The 15,751-nt window shown below is 42.3% G+C and overlaps 1 protein-coding gene across 1 annotated transcript in view; it reads right to left on the reverse strand.

Moving 5' to 3' along the window:
* The window catches only part of TSNARE1 (t-SNARE domain containing 1), a 409,645-nt gene that overhangs the window by 163,041 nt on the left and 230,853 nt on the right, over nt 1-15,751 (reverse strand). The window contains exons 5-7 of the mRNA XM_082235920.1: nt 14,700-14,790; nt 4,589-4,663; nt 2,072-2,128 (exon numbers count right to left, since the gene is read on the reverse strand). Of these exons, the coding sequence (XP_082092046.1) occupies nt 2,072-2,128; nt 4,589-4,663; nt 14,700-14,790 (223 nt within the window). The remainder of the gene's footprint in view (nt 1-2,071; nt 2,129-4,588; nt 4,664-14,699; nt 14,791-15,751) is intronic.

Genomic DNA, 15,751 nt, shown 5'->3' on the forward strand with positions numbered 1-15,751 from the left:
CATGAACACCGGCGGAGAGACATTCAGGCTCACAGTCTCCAAGGAACGGCAAGCTGTCTCCCACCTCAGAATAAATGTGGACTCTTGCATTTGTTATACAGGATGTTAACTTTACTGCTTCAATAGATGCACAATGCACCAAAATTACTGGTACTGTGGGGAGCTGTGCTTTGCAAAGTCCCTGGCTGTTGTACATGAGAGAAAATAAAATCAACAGTAATGGTGCATTAACGGCAGCTTTCAAAGCCTTCAGTTCCCTTGCTTTATTTTGCTTTGCGGAGGAAGGAAGAGGGAAAATATATATAAAAAATGGGAAATCAAGAATGGATAATGGATGCAGATGGGCATGCATGGAAAAGCATAAAGGCACAGAGATGGAATCCTTTTTTAAAAGTCTCAACAGAAAAGAACCCACATGTATTTATTTTTTTCTTTCAACTGGAACGCCACAAGCAGGATACAAACACAAGAGCGCTCTCCCAGCATCTGGTAGTCAGAAACACTGCTACCCTTTAACAGGGGCAACAGGATATATGGGTCTGTTTTTGGACTACAATTCCTATCCTATCCAGAACACACTGGATCTACTTAACACCACACCATCCTCAAAGATCTGGCGTGGCTTCATGTTGCAGGAGGTTATGTCATTCAACAGTAAACATCTTCACCCTATATTATGTTAACTATAAGTATTAAATTTATTATCTCCTGCTTAGACTATTGCAATGCACTCTGCGTGGGGCTACCTTTGAAGGTGACTCAGAAACTACAACTAATACAAAATGTGGCAGCTAGACTGGTGACTGGGAGCGGCCACAAGGACCATATAACACCGGTCCTAAAAAGATCTTCACTGGCTTCCAGTATGTTTCTGAGCACAATTCAAAGTGTTGGTGCTGAACTTTAAAGCCCCAAATGGCCTTGGCCCAGTATAACTGAAGGAACATCTCCACCCCCGTCGCTGAGTCCAGACACTGAGGTCCAGCTCCAAGGTTCTTCTGGTGGTTCTCCCACTGTGAGAAGTGAGGTTACAAAGAACCAGGCAGAGGGCTTTCTCAGTAGTGGCGCCCGCCCTGTGGAATGGCCTCCCTTCAGATGTCAAGGAGATAAAGAACTATACAACTTTTAGAAGACATCTGAATGCAGCCCTGTACAGGGTAGTTTTTAATGTTTGAGGTTTTGTTATGCTTTTATATTTGTTGGAAGCGGTCCAGAGTGGCTGGGGCAACCCAGTCAGATGGGTGGGGAATAATAATAATAATAATAATAATAATAATAATAATAATAGCAGCAGCTTTGTGCATCTGTGTCTAATTTTGCCCCTTTCCAAAATTGATTGCTGTGTGTGTTTCCTTTTGGTAAATCTCCCAAAGAATAAAATAAAATAAAACTGGGATTTTCTCAGGGCGGTAGAGGGTGTGTTTGCTGTGTCCTATTGGTGCAGTGCTGATAGCATGCACCCTTCTTCTGATAGGAATTCCTTTTATGAGGGACACTAAAAATGGGGGTGGGTCAAGGAGGATCAGTTGTGTGGGGGAGTGAGAAATGTCCCTATATTCATCTGAGAAATGTTGGTGAGTATGAGCCTTACACTACCTGAGTTAAAGCTGCCTAAAGTGGTGGTCATTGCCACATCTTATTGAAGTTTTCAGCTATTCTATGTGCTGCAAATTATAAAGACTTCATAGTTATAACTATAAAGACCTCTGGGCTCAGCTTCACCCACAGAGCTCACCCAGAATGACCGAAAATGCCACGAAAGAGACACAACCCATCTTTCCAAAGCTGATGGGCTCCAACAATTTGGCCTTCTCCCCAGCCTCTTCTGGAGGACCATCCACCAGGTTCTATGGCTCAAATAATCCACACCCACACACCCACTTTCATTAGTTTGCAGGTCAAGATGATACAGAGAGGGATAAAAAAATCTGGAAGTCCTTGCAATGCAGGAGAAGGGAGGGATTTCAACGAGATGTTTTGCACCTTACTAAACATTTGGTGCGTGATACCAAGAAGAAAATTAGAGGTTGGCATATCGGTTCAAAATACATTGAACAAATTCTGTGCTTACCTGCTTCCTATTACCCTGTCCCTTGGGAAGCAGAGCTTTTGACTTCTCAGCGATTTTCTGGAAATACAATAACAGAATTAGTGGTCAGAACTGAATTGCATTAGAAACTTGTGTGTGCATGTATGCACGCACACGCGCGCACGCGCACACACACAGAGAGAAAGGAATATTGGGGGATGAGCTAACCCTATAATTTAGGAAAGGGGGGAGTGCTTTGAAAGGGTAGGCCTTTTGAGAAATCAGAAGTAATTTTAACTTCAAGGGCGACAGGGTTATCAAAAGCAAAGCATGCATTTAAAAAGTGACAGCCCTGAGTGTGGTGAAATAGCAATTTGCCACTCAACAACAGCTCCCTGACACAACCAGGCCACTCAGGGAGGGGGAATATGCAATGGATAATTTTGGCACATTGTAATTTATTAAAAATAAATATATAGGTGGAAAACCGCCTGTGTAGGTTCTGATGGAACATGCATGGCTGAACGAGAGAAACGAGAATTGCAGAATGTATTCAATGACACCAATGACTGGTGTCATTGAATACATTCTCTCCAGATACGCTAATCCAAATTTATGATCAGGAAGGGAATAAAACAGCTCAAGCCTCAACAGGTGAGAACCACTGACCTTGGGCCAGCCATCATCTCAGCCTAGCCTCCCTCACTGGGATGTTGTAATGATAAAAGAGGAAGGGGGAAATCATGTACACCACCTTGAGCTCATTGGAGGAAAAGGGTGATAATTGGGTAAACAATCATGGCTGTGTCCAATGGTGTACACGTAGGGTTCAAATCATGCAATGGGATGTCCCCTTCTTCTCTCCCTGAACTCCATGAACTGCTCTGGAGTGTTCCTCAATCCTCTGGAGGCGATTTTGTGGGGGAAAGGAAGAGGAGAGGAGGGAGAGGATCTCTCTTTTTTTTTTATAAAATTTTTATTAGTTTTACAAGAGTTTTTATAACAAACAAACATAAAAGAAAGACAGACAAACAAACAAATATAATTTCAAAATGTCCTTTCATAGACTTCTTTCCTCGGACTTCCCCATACCTCCCCTTTCTGCATCCTCATGTCCAAATTTTTATAGCAACTTATAAATGTTTTTTCCCGTCCTAATTCATCATAGTCCTTTCTTAATCTGATCTTATATTACTGCAACCCTTTCTCTCTGTAAAATCTCGACATTCTAAACTTCATCAAGTTTATAATAGTTCTTAAGATAAATCTTAAATTTCTTCCAATCTTCTTCCGCAGTCTCCTTTCCCTGGTCACGAATTCTGCTTGTCATTTCCGCCAATGTCATATAGTCAATCACTTTCATCTGCCATTCTTCCAAGGTGGGTAAATCTTGTGTCTTCCAATACTTTGCGATCAGTATTCTTGCTGCTGTTGTTGCATACATGAAAAAGGTTCTATCAGGAGGGAGAGGATCTCTGCTGACTTCTGTGCAAGCAGAATGGCACTCTTGGACACAACCCTAAACAAATAAGGAGAATTCTGGCAGGAATTGGAATAGGAACTACTGTAATATACAGGTTCGTGCAGAATGGAAAGTGATCAACACTCTGTTGAGGTGGAACCATAGGTAGTTGCCAGAGATGAGTTAGATGAAGAACTAAGAAAGGGGACCAAATTTGGGAAATGTACAAAAGATCCTCATTGCCAGAGTGATATTCATGATTATGAAGGCTCCAGAAAAGGATATTTCACTAGCTTCGCTCCCTCCGGCCATGTTGTTTTGCCACTCTGCTTCATTCAGCTAAACGGCAGCTTGGCTTGGCAAATAGACTATGAGCGGAAACCTACCCAGGACCTCCTCTCCAGCAGCCCATGCATTGGCGTGAATCCACAGTTTAGTGTGACATGAAGCAGGCCAGGGAATCAGGGCAGCTCTCTACTTGCCTATGCAAAGCCTTCGCCTTGGAGTTCGCCTTTCAATCTCAGCAACTTGCTTCCAAGTTGAGAGGTTCTTTTAGGCTAAGTTCCTGTCTTAGGAAGATTTGAAATCCTTGGCCATTTCTTTGCACTGTGAATCCCTGTGACAGGGTGAGCTCCCGTTGCTCCGTCCCTGCTCCTGCCAACCTAGCAGTTCGAAAGCACGTCAAAGTGCAAGTAGATAAATAGGCGCTTCCGTGCGCTGCTCTGGTTTGCCAGAAGCGGCTTAGTCCTGCTGGCCACATGACCTGGAAGCTGTACGCTGCCTCCCTTGGCCAATAAAGCAAGATGAGCGCCACAACCCCAGAGTCGGCCACAACTGGACCTAATGGTCAGGGGTCCCTTTACCTTTTTACCTCCCTCTGAACTGTTGGCCTCCAATATGCTGCCTCGGATGCCTCTTCTTGGCTACTCTTAGACCACTTTGCTTGTTTCTGGTCCCGACTTTTCTGCACGTCTCCTTCCTCTTAACCCTCCGGGTAAAGTTATCATATTGTGATCACTCAGAAACCCCCTGGAAAGGGACTCCTACCCATTCCAACTCAGCTTATTTATTTTTTTCAGATACAGGCTCATAATCACCTTTTGCACCATTCCATATCGCTGAATGGCATCAGAGAGCTGGTTCTTCAGCCGGTCCAACTGAAGTCGTTCTTGCTGCACAAGATAAACAAGAAGATCAACAAGCATCATTAGCAGATAACAGGACATTGCTTTTCTGCCACTACTTAACCGGAGATAGTAAATTCTTAAGGCCCCTTGACCCTCAAACTTATTACATTAGCACTGGGCTGATATTAGGCTGAAGCTGCAGCATGGCACAGAATTCACCACATCCAATATTCATCTATTATTATTATTATTATTATTATTATTATTATTATTATTATTATTATTTTATTATTATTATTATTATTATTATTATTATTATTATTATTATTATTATACCCCGCCCCTCTGGCTGAGTTGCCCCAGCCACTCTGGGCGGCTTCCAACACACACAAAATTAATAACGAAACATCAACACTAATAGTAATAATCAGATCCTATATAAAAAGTCACAACAACTTTAAAATAAACAACTTATACCAAATAAAGCTATATGCAATAATGCATTGGAATCCAAAAGTAAACACTAAAATTAAACATTAGCAAGTAATAATTAGACAGTTTACACTTATTACAATAAAGAATTGCTCATCTATAATCGATAAAAATAGCAGCGAATCACAATACATAAAATACCACAAATCATACAAAGCAATGTAAAAGGATTAAGTTAAGAAACAAAGACACATAGCTTATAAAATTATTAAAACACACACACACACACACACACACACACACACACACACACACACTTTCCCAGTCTCTCTCTTGCAATGCAGGAATCATTTTGCCCAAACTTGGGGCTCAAAACTATGACCCTAAGATTAAGAGTCTCATACTCTACAACTAAGCTATCCTTTGCACAAGGAGTGGTATAATAATAATAATAATAATAATAATAATAATAATAATAATAATAATGTTCTTGAAGCTACAAACATGAGTCTGACCAAACTGCGGGAGGCAGTGGAAGAAAGGAGTGCCTGGCGTGCTCTGGTCCATGGGGTCACGAAGAGTCGGACACGACTAAACGACTAAACAACAACAATAATAATGTAATGCGAAATTGCTTTCAGAGTCTTCCTGGGAAGTGATTTATAAACAAAACCAATCTTTTTTTTAATCATTATTATTGGCAAGTGTATTTTAAACTGACTTTAAATTGAGCCATGATTGAGAGGCATCATATAGGCCTGTCTGGACCAAGTGTGTGTGTGTGTGTGTGTGTGTGTGTGTGAAGAAGTGATGTTATTGTGCAACTGGACCACATTATTTTGTTCCTTTTCCAGCTCCTGAGTGAACGCACACACAAGGGAATTCCATTCTATGCAGCTTGAAGAAACTCTACTGTGGAGAATCTCGAAAGCACAATTGCCTGAATGGCGCTCGCAGAGAGATTGTGTCAAATCGTTGTCGAAGCTGTTTCTGAATGCATTTAGAGGATGCCGCTCCCGAAGACAGATGGGGAAGAAACACTGATTTCATTTACATTGCACCGGTGCTGAATAGGGCAGGGAACCTTGGCAAGTAAAGCATGATCACCGTTGAAGGAAACTGATCAGACACATATTCTCTGCCATGAGGCATCAGAAGATGAATACATTTGTGCTATGCAAGGTAAACAAGCCATTCACAGTATGGCTGTAAGCAAGACAAATAAGAAGTCTTGATTCCAAAGTGGCCGGGAGTGGCATGCTTGTCTAGAGAGCCAGTGTGGGATAGTGGTTAGATAGAGTGTCAGATTAGGACCTGGGAGGCCGGGGTTCAAATCCTGACTTGGACATCTTCACCAGTCACTCACTTTCAACCTAACCTACCCCAGAGGGTCTCCTTGAGTTTCCTTGTGTTTCATGTTGTTGTTGTTGTTGTTGTTGTTGTTGTTGTTGTTGTTGTTGCCTTTCTTGGCCGCATCCAGCTGTTTCTTCTTATGTTCTTGTAACTGCTAGCTCATTTGCCATCTACTATATGGTTTCCTCCCAGCAAAGTGGGAATTAAAACAACAGTGGTACCTCAGGTTACATACGCTTCAGGTTACAGACTCCGCTAACCCAGAAATAGTGCTTCAGGTTAAGAACTTTGCTTCAGAATGAGAACAGAAATCGTGCTCCGGCAGCGCGGCAGCAGCAGGAGGCCCCATTAGCTAAAGTGGTGCTTCAGGTTAAGAACAGTTTCAGGTTAAGTACGGACCTCCGGAACGGATTAAGTACTTAGCCTGAGGTACCACTGTAGATACATATGCAAAATTTGCTGAATAATTACATTGTACAATGAAAACAACTTAAAGAATTGCCATTCAAAGTTTCATTTTTTTTTTTACTTAGCCAATGTATTATAAAAATGCTTTTGTTTTGTTTTTTGAAAATTGCTATTTATTTGGCTGCTGCGGGGAGATCGATATCTGACAGTGCAAGAAAAGAAACCAAACAAAGCGGAAACAAAATGATCTATTGATTCAGCAGGCTGACAATGCTGATGATGGTTTCTATTATCTGTAATTTAGAGATGCATTTCCTACCAGGATTTGTAACTATTATCCAGTCTTGGATAGCAACCCAGGAAATCTCATCACAGGACTTGTCAAACACAAAGAGCCATGTTAGAACTCATCAACCGCAGGGCCAGAGCTAGTTTGCATGCTCTAATTCTCTGGAATTAATCTAATTTGCAAAAACATTTCCCACAACAACACTGTTCTGGTGCACTCATAACGTTCTCAGTCTCCAAATTATGGATTATTAACCAGTCTCTGCTTCGACTGTGTTCTCTCTTCCATCATGTTGCTTGAGACACAATTAAACCACAATTATTCTGATGTATTTATCAACATCTGCACCAGCTATGTTTCAGCCTAACCAGAACCTCTTTAAAACTAAGGATGGGCAGGTCTATTTCTGGAGCAATCCAGGCTCCCATGTTTGTTTTTTTAACCATATTGACATGCAATTCTATTTCTGCGTTTCATTTTGTTTTTAAGTCTCAAAATATGTTTATTCACACAAGTGCTTATCTTGGGGTTTCAACAATTTTAATTAAATCTCCATTTTGGTACATCCAAACTGTTGGGAACTATGTTGCTACATTTGGAGATGTGTGAAATCCGATGGAGAGCTTATTCTGATCGCCAAATGTCGCACGGCAGTTCTTAGCGGTTTAAACTAACTTCCTAGAACAAACACAAATCAGAATAGAACTATCTATGGCGGCCTTCCAAGTCCCCGTCTCTCTGCCATCCCAGCAAAACAGGCCACCTATAGAACTACTAATATTGTGTCGTATAGCACAGCATCAAAGTAACACTTCTTATTTGCAGAATGTGGATAGATATGGGACAGGGATTTTCAACTCCAACAAATGTGAAAGATCAAAAAGGAGAAAGGCTTCTTTGCGTTGATGTACCACGGTCATATTATAAAGTAGTTGTGTTCTATGTTAGAAATCAAGCACTACTAAGAGTTGTTTTCTCTCCACCCCACCTTCCAGGTTTTTTTTTTATCAATTAAAAAATTAGGATGGATGGACTACGCAGAATTGGACAAAATGGCAGGAAGGATTCGAAACCTGCGGGACCAGATTGGAAGAAGTATATGAATTATTTGAAGAGCAACTGTAATCAACAAATTACGCTAGTAGGACTACAGAAAGAAGAGAGATATCAGTTAGGATATTTAAATGTAATAGTGAAAGCAAGAAATGTAAATTAAGTGAAAAAGATTGGAAAATTTTCAGATGTGATTGATGGAAGTCAAAAAATTGTATAAGATATAAAAGTATGTTTAATAATTGTTGAAAATGTTATGTTAAAAAACTAATAAAAATATATATAAAATTGGGGTGGAAGGAGCAAATGTTTATTCCCAAAGTGTGGCTCAGGGGGACAGAGTCTGAGAACCATAGTGTAGTGGATTGGAGTTACTCGTGCGTAAACTGTCCCCGTTTGGGAGCTCAACTGCCTGGGTTAAACCGTCTTAACTGGACAGCCCATCTCAGTGTGGCTGCCTCAGTCGCTAGCAGAATCTGTCTGTGGGCGTTTCTTAAACCTTTTCCAACATAAAAGCTGTTTGACACCCAGTCTTCTCCGCCTCTCATTGCGCGGAAGCCTTCTGCGCAGGGAGGGTGTGGGTAGTGGAGGGCCAGTGCTCTCCACACTGACGTCCAGGGAAGAATCCCGGAGCCCTTCCCCCTCCTTCTCCATTGGCTCTCCTGGATCCTTGGTGTTACTCTGATTTCCTTCCCCCTCCACCAAGCTGCGCCTCCCCCTGGTGCTAGTACCTTCTCCTGCAGAGTCGGAGAGCCTCTCCTTCTCCTTCTGCCCTGATGTCAGTTTCCTGACACATAGGCTTCCAGTCTCTCTCTTGGTTAACTCCTGGTCATCCTGGGGACCTGAAGAAGCCTTTCCCAATCTGCTTTTACCCTCTCTTGAGCCATAAGACTCCAGCACTTTGACCTCCACTTTTCCTCCTGATCCAACCATCCCATCCAACACATCTCTAGAGGGATCATGACAACTGTAAGTAACTTGCAGCTTGGTAGCTCTTGTGTTGTGCAACCTGTTCTATCTGGGTCTTCTTCTTCTTCTTTGGCGATCCCTCATAGCCATGTCTTCCATGAACACAGCTTTAACAGTGAGTCTGTAAGTGACTGTGGAGGCCCATTCTGGATCCACACGTCCTTCCACAGTAGGTTTCCAGGTGGGAGTTGATCACGGTGAGGGTTTGCCAAGCATGCCTTCCTCTTAGCACCTCTTCTCCCTTGTGTCCTGAGTTTGAGTGTCTTCAAAGCCCATGACATCTTTGGCAAAGGCTGTTTTCCAATTGGAGCGCTCACAGGCCAGTGTTTCCCAGTTGTTGGTGCTTATACTGCATTTCTTTAGATTTGCCTGGAGAGAGTCTTTAAACCTCTTTTGTTGACCACCAGAATTACGCTTTCCATTTTTAAGTTCAGAATAGAGTAGTTGCTTTGGAAGACAAACTTCAGGCATCTGCACAACATGACCAGTCCAACGAAGTTGATGTTGAAGAATCATCGCTTCGACACTGGTGATCTTTGCTTCTTCCAGTACCCTGGAATTAGTTCACCTTTCTTCCCAAGTGATGTGTAGAATTTTTCAGACACCCCGTTGATGGAATCTTTCGAGGAGTTGGAGATGGCGTTTATAAGTGGTCCATGTTTCACAAGCATACAGCAAGGTTGGTAGTACAATAGCTTTGTAAACAAGCATTTTGGTTTCCCTGTGAATGTCCTAGTCCTCAAACACTCTGCACTTCAATCGGGAGAAAGCTGCACTCGCAGAGCTCTATCTGGGTGCATCCTACACAGCCTGAAGCTCAAGCCCAGGGATGTTGTTGGACTCCAACTCCTATAAGCTCCAGCCAACATGGTTCCTGGACAGGTGTGGTGGCCACTGGAGTCCAACGGCATTAGAAGAAAACAGGTTTCCCACCTCTGCACTATCATAGCATCCCTCAGATGGCTTTGCAAATCCTTTTGGGGAAGAATCATTGCTCTCTCTCTCTCTCAGCACATGAAACAAACAGTACACAACATAATGCATTCAGAAGGGACAGACTGAAAAGCTCTAAATCAACAGATGGTGTCTCATGATATCAGAAGCTTTATGAGAGAGAGGTTTTGGAGCACTATTCGGAAATTCCCCAAGAGGAACATCGAGGCTCAGCAACCGGTACCCACTTGGGCTATTTGTTCTGAGGGAGAAAGATTGTAGGTTTCACATCACAATTTGTAGGTTTAATGATTGCAGCAGCAGGGTGATGCAGGTGAAAGAGGGGAGAGTGGAACATTGTAGATCTGTTATACGAATTTAGTAGGAGGCTCCATAAGGTATTATGGAATGCCAAGACAGAGGACCACACTTCTTCCTCATGCCAGAATATTAACATTTCCTTCTTATAATGGGTTGGGAGTTACTTGTGCGTAATCCTGCTCCGTTTGAGCATTAGATTGCCTGGTTAAACCCTCCGGACTGCACAGCCCATCTCAGCGTGGCTGCCCTTAGTCACTCGTAGAATCTGTCTGTGGGTGTTTCTTAAAGCGTTGCCAACATAAGAGTTGTTTGACGCCCAATCGTTTCCGCCTCTCACTGCGCGGGAGTCTCCTGCGCAGGGTGGGCGTGGGCAGCAGGGTGCTTGGGCTCTCCTCGCTAACTTCCAACGAAGAGTCCTGGAGCCCCTGCACCTCCCTGTCCCGTTGCTCTCCTGGATCCCTGGTGTTACACTCATTCTCTTCCCCTTCTTCCCGGCTGAGTCTCCCTCTAGCGCTTGGACCTTCCCCTGCAGAATCAGAGACCCTCTCCTTCTCCCATGCCTCTGATGGCAGTTCCCTGACACTTCTTCTGCAAACCATACTTTCAAAATTCATTTATTTGCAAAAAAAAAATAAAAAAAATATGTTCTCTCCTAGCTGGTCTTGCTCCAATTATATTTTGTTTTGTTTTTGCCGTGCTGCCAGTGTTGATGGTAATGACATAAGAGTACCAGGAACTATTCTCTCTCTCTCTTCATTTGACTTCCCATTGGAGCCAATTTGCGCCACAGAAAACGTCTCTGGAAGTCTCCGGCCAATTTTCCTGCGTCTTGATAACAGACCACAAGAAGAAATCTTTCATTTTATTTCACCCGAGCTTCCGTTTGGTAACTTAATAATCCAATCGCCTGCTGCACCATTTGGAGAAGAAGAAAAAAATGCATTTGCAAAAGATGTTGTACACTTTAATTGTTGTGTTGAATTTGGTACAAATTAGGTAAAGGTAAAGGGACCCCTGGCCATTAGGTCCAGTCGTGACCGACTCTGGGGTTGCGGCACTCATCTTGCTTTATTGGCCGAGGGAGCTGGCGTACAGCTTCCGGGTCATGTGGCCAGCATGACTAAGCTGCTTCTGGCGAACCAGAGCAGCTCACGGAAAGGCTGTTTACCTTCCCACCGGAGTGGTACCTATTTATCTACTTGCACTTTGACGTGCTTTCAAACTGCTAGGTTGGCAGGAGCTGGGACCGAGCAACAGGAGCTCACCCCATTGTGGTGATTCGAACCGCCAACTTTCTGATCAGCAAGTCCTAGGTTCTGTGGTTTAACCCACAGCGCCACCCGCGTCCCTTGGTACAAATTAGCCTCTATCTAACAGGGACCTCTCTCCAACCTTGAGAGAGTCTTTAAAATTCTTTTGTTGACCACCAGCATTACGCTCTCCATTTTTAAGTTTGGAACAGTGCAGTTATGAGACTGCAGCGCTGGTCATCAGGACGTCCTTGCCATCATAGATTGGCTCCACCCCGGTAATCATTGTACGGGACACTAAACTCCATTATCAGCCACCAAACTTTGACCACAGTCCAGGAAAATTCCGTTCATCCAGATGCCCTTGATTTGGGAAATGAAGCGATTCATCCAAATGTTGAGATACAAGAATCCTGACATGAAAATAATCCCTGCAATTGATTCCCAGACCAAGAGTTTATGAATAGGTTTCTGGAATACCTGGTAACTGAGTCTTTAAATTCTAGCCCTACTAGGATGAACTACCGTGTTCTTTTGATGTTCCTCACCATCTTGATAGGGTGTCTGCTGGTTACAACTGCACAGTTTCGAGAGACATGTCCTATATCTGCACAGACTAGCCAGAACACCCTCAATATTGAAATTAGATTTTCCACCCCAAAGAGGCATCCATTCAGGAACTCTGAAGGTTCCCTGGAATAAGACGAATATGAGAAATAAGCTGAACACACAAGGGCTATGAGTTGCGGGAGGTTGCAACCAAAATATTTTATACAGATGCATGGTCTGGAACAGAATGATATTTTGAACGATATTCCTCTGTTTTTGCATGGGGATCATGTTCTCTTCTGTTTAGTTTCCGTTCTTTAATTATATTGGTAGATTGGTATTGTTTTATAGCGTGTTTCTTAGTTTGTGCTGTTAAATTAGGTTAGCTTAACAAAGGTTGCACAGATTGATTTTTTTGTATGTATGAATATAATTGTTTCTAATATATTCTGAATTGTTAGATATTGCTCATTTGATATACTGCGGGCCATTTGAGCACAATTTTGTAGAAAAGTGGCAGGCGCATAAACAGATGAAGACGATGGTACTGATGATCTCAGTCCCTAAATTTCATGCTTTCCACACACACACCCATCTCCATATTTAAATTATTTTTTCCCACAAGGGTCCCCTGATCTGAGCCACATGGACCTGGCTCCATTTTCCAGGGGTGGAATGGAGGATGGAATTCATTGTTTTGCTCTCTTCCCATTGATAAAGCCATTGCTCTTCTCTTTTTAAGACCTCCAAAAGCTGTCTGCTCACAGAAGACATTGTTACACATGTCCGGAATAGAAACCTGGAGTGGCTGCTTAAAGCATTGTTGATTGATTTATCTTTCTCTCACACACAACTTACAATGTAAAGCATGATCTAGTGTATGGATCTGGCCTGGATGTAATTGTACCATAAAACATCTACCAAACTGGCGCAGCACAGTAGCAGTTGAACCCTAAATAGCCTTACTAGAGCTGAGCAGTTACTGCCTTGACATCTTAAGATTTGTTGTTGTTGTTTAGTCGTTTAGTCGTGTCCGACTCTTCGTGACCCCATGGACCAGAGCGCCCCAGGCACTTCTTCTACTGCCTCCCGCAGTTTGGCCAAACTCATGCTGGTAGCTTTGAGAACACTATCCAACCATCTCGTCCTCTGTTGTCCCCTTCTCCTTGTGCCCTCCATCTTTCCCAACATCAGGGTCTTTTCCAGGGAGTCTTCTCTTCTCATGAAGTGGCCAAAGTATTGGACCCTCAGCTTCAGGATCTGTCCTTCCAGTGAGCACCCAGGGCTGATTTCCTTCAGAATGGATAATTTTGATCTTCTTGCAGTCTCCTCCAGCACCATAATTCAAAAGCATCAATTCTTCGGCAATCAGCCTTCTTTATGGTCCAGCTTTCACTTCCATACATCACTACTAGGAAAACCATAGCTTTTACTATACGGACTGATGTCTCTACTTTTTAAGATGTTGTCTAGGTTTTTTTTTAAGATGTTGAGCAGTTACTGCCTTGGCATCTTAAGATATCATAGTGCAGAATTGTGCACTTGTAAACATTTCCTAATGAGGAAAACAGAAACTTCGAAAGGATTTGGGAACTGTCATGCAGTCCCAATCCAGCTGCCTATTGGAATTAAAAACAAATGAAAAACTAGGAGATCTAAACATGGATGTCCCAATTTCCTGTTACTTCTGCCATTTTTCAATGTTTGATGCTTCCGTCTTCCATTTCAAATGAACTACTTGAAGTTTAAATCAATGGCTTGTATCCAATATTAAATATATTCAGAGCAGATCCATTAAAAGTGATGGATATGACTTACAGGTCCATTCATTTCAATGGATCTACTCAAGGTAGAACTTAGTTGGCTATAACTCAACAGGCTTTCTCTCTCTGTCTCTCTAGGTGCAATTAAATGTACAGGTTCTGCTGCTTAAGTCTCTACACTCCAAAGTGTTATTTAAATTTAGTTACTTTTTAAAATGAATGCTGTTGTGCAAAAATTGAGGCCAGATACAGAAATAAAACCAGGAATCTTGGAAACTGCTCATTATTAGGAGAGCATGACTTAAAACAAGGAACCTGTGGGGGAGGGGGAATCACTGGGAAGCCTCCTTCCTTAAAAGTGCGGGGAAATATGCTTCAAAAATATGGATGAGTGCAGTCTAGTGCACATTGACTTGTGCGTAAATCCCAATCAACAGGACTTACTTCTGAGTAAGGCATACATAGGATTCAAAACAAAAAGTAATGGGATAGTTCAAAGAGAGCCTATTGGTCCTTCTTTGGGTACATTCATAGAAACAGAGATTTAGCGTGTAGTTGTGCTGCCTCTCCCTTTCCTGTGCATAAGAAATTCAAAGGATCTGAAATGCGCTGGATCAATAAAGATCTCTTTTGACTACAACCCCTTTGCTTTCCCCTTCCAGCTCCTTTATGGAATTTCCATTTTTCCTGGGTTTTGCAGCCATAGGATTGTGCTGTCACCCTCCACAACTTTGTCAGAAACCATTTCAAAGGCCACTTACCCTTGAAGAACCTCTGATGACCTCAGACAGCTGTCGGATGGCATTTGTGCATGTTGTGATGGTTTTGTTGGTCTCTTGTTGAGTTGTGTGCCTAGAAAGAAAGAAAGAAAGAAAGAAAGAAAGAAAGAAAGAGGTCAATGACTTTGCAGCAATAATAATAATCAAAAGTTCTTTCGAAAGCCATCCTTGGAAACATAAGTGTCAACCTTTGCCAGTGCTCTACTTTCGCATCGATATTGGGTGCGCCAATTAATGCCAATTAATGCTCCTGAGCTATGGAGCTTGACTTTGAAAATTTGGGGCCTCTCCCCCTGAACATTTTGTTAGTGAAACCAACAACTACAAACTATAATGAAAACCCATGCTTTGAAGGTAAACATTTGCACACAGCTACAAATGCACACACTCTCTCTCACTCTCTTATTTTTATTAAATTTTCTGTTTTACAATTTAAAATACTCATTTTAACATCCTTAAAATATCAATGACTTCCCTTCTTCTCTTTCCATGGTTCATTTTACATATCATAAATCCCTGCATATTTTACAAAAACTAAACCATTCAGTAGTCCATTATTGCATCCATCAAAACTTGGTACAAATTAGCCTCTATCTAACACTGTTGAATTTCTCTTAATGCTGCCAACATTTTCAGCTGCACACTATTATTTCCCATATATTCAATAGACATTTTCCAATCTTCCCTAAACGTATGTACTTCTTGTTCTCTTATTGTATATGTTAAGTCTGCAAGCTGAGAATATTCTGTCAGCTTAAGTTGCCGTTCTCCTTTGGTTGGGACCTCACTCGTTTTCCATTTTGGGACTAACAAAATACGGGCTGTAGTAGTAAAGGTAAAGATAAAGGGACCCCTGAACATTAGGTCCAGTGATGACCAACTCTGGGGTTGCAGCGCTCATCTCGCTTTATTGGCCGAGGGAGCTGGCATACAGCTTCTGGGTCATGTGGCCAGCATGACTTAGCCGCTTCTGGCGAACCAGAGCAGCACACGGAAATGCCGTTTACCTTCCTGCCAGAGCGGTATATATTTAT

The sequence above is a fragment of the Podarcis vaucheri genome (genome assembly GCF_965113315.1).
Source record: "Podarcis vaucheri genome assembly, chromosome: 8".
NCBI lineage: Eukaryota > Metazoa > Chordata > Lepidosauria > Squamata > Lacertidae > Podarcis > Podarcis vaucheri.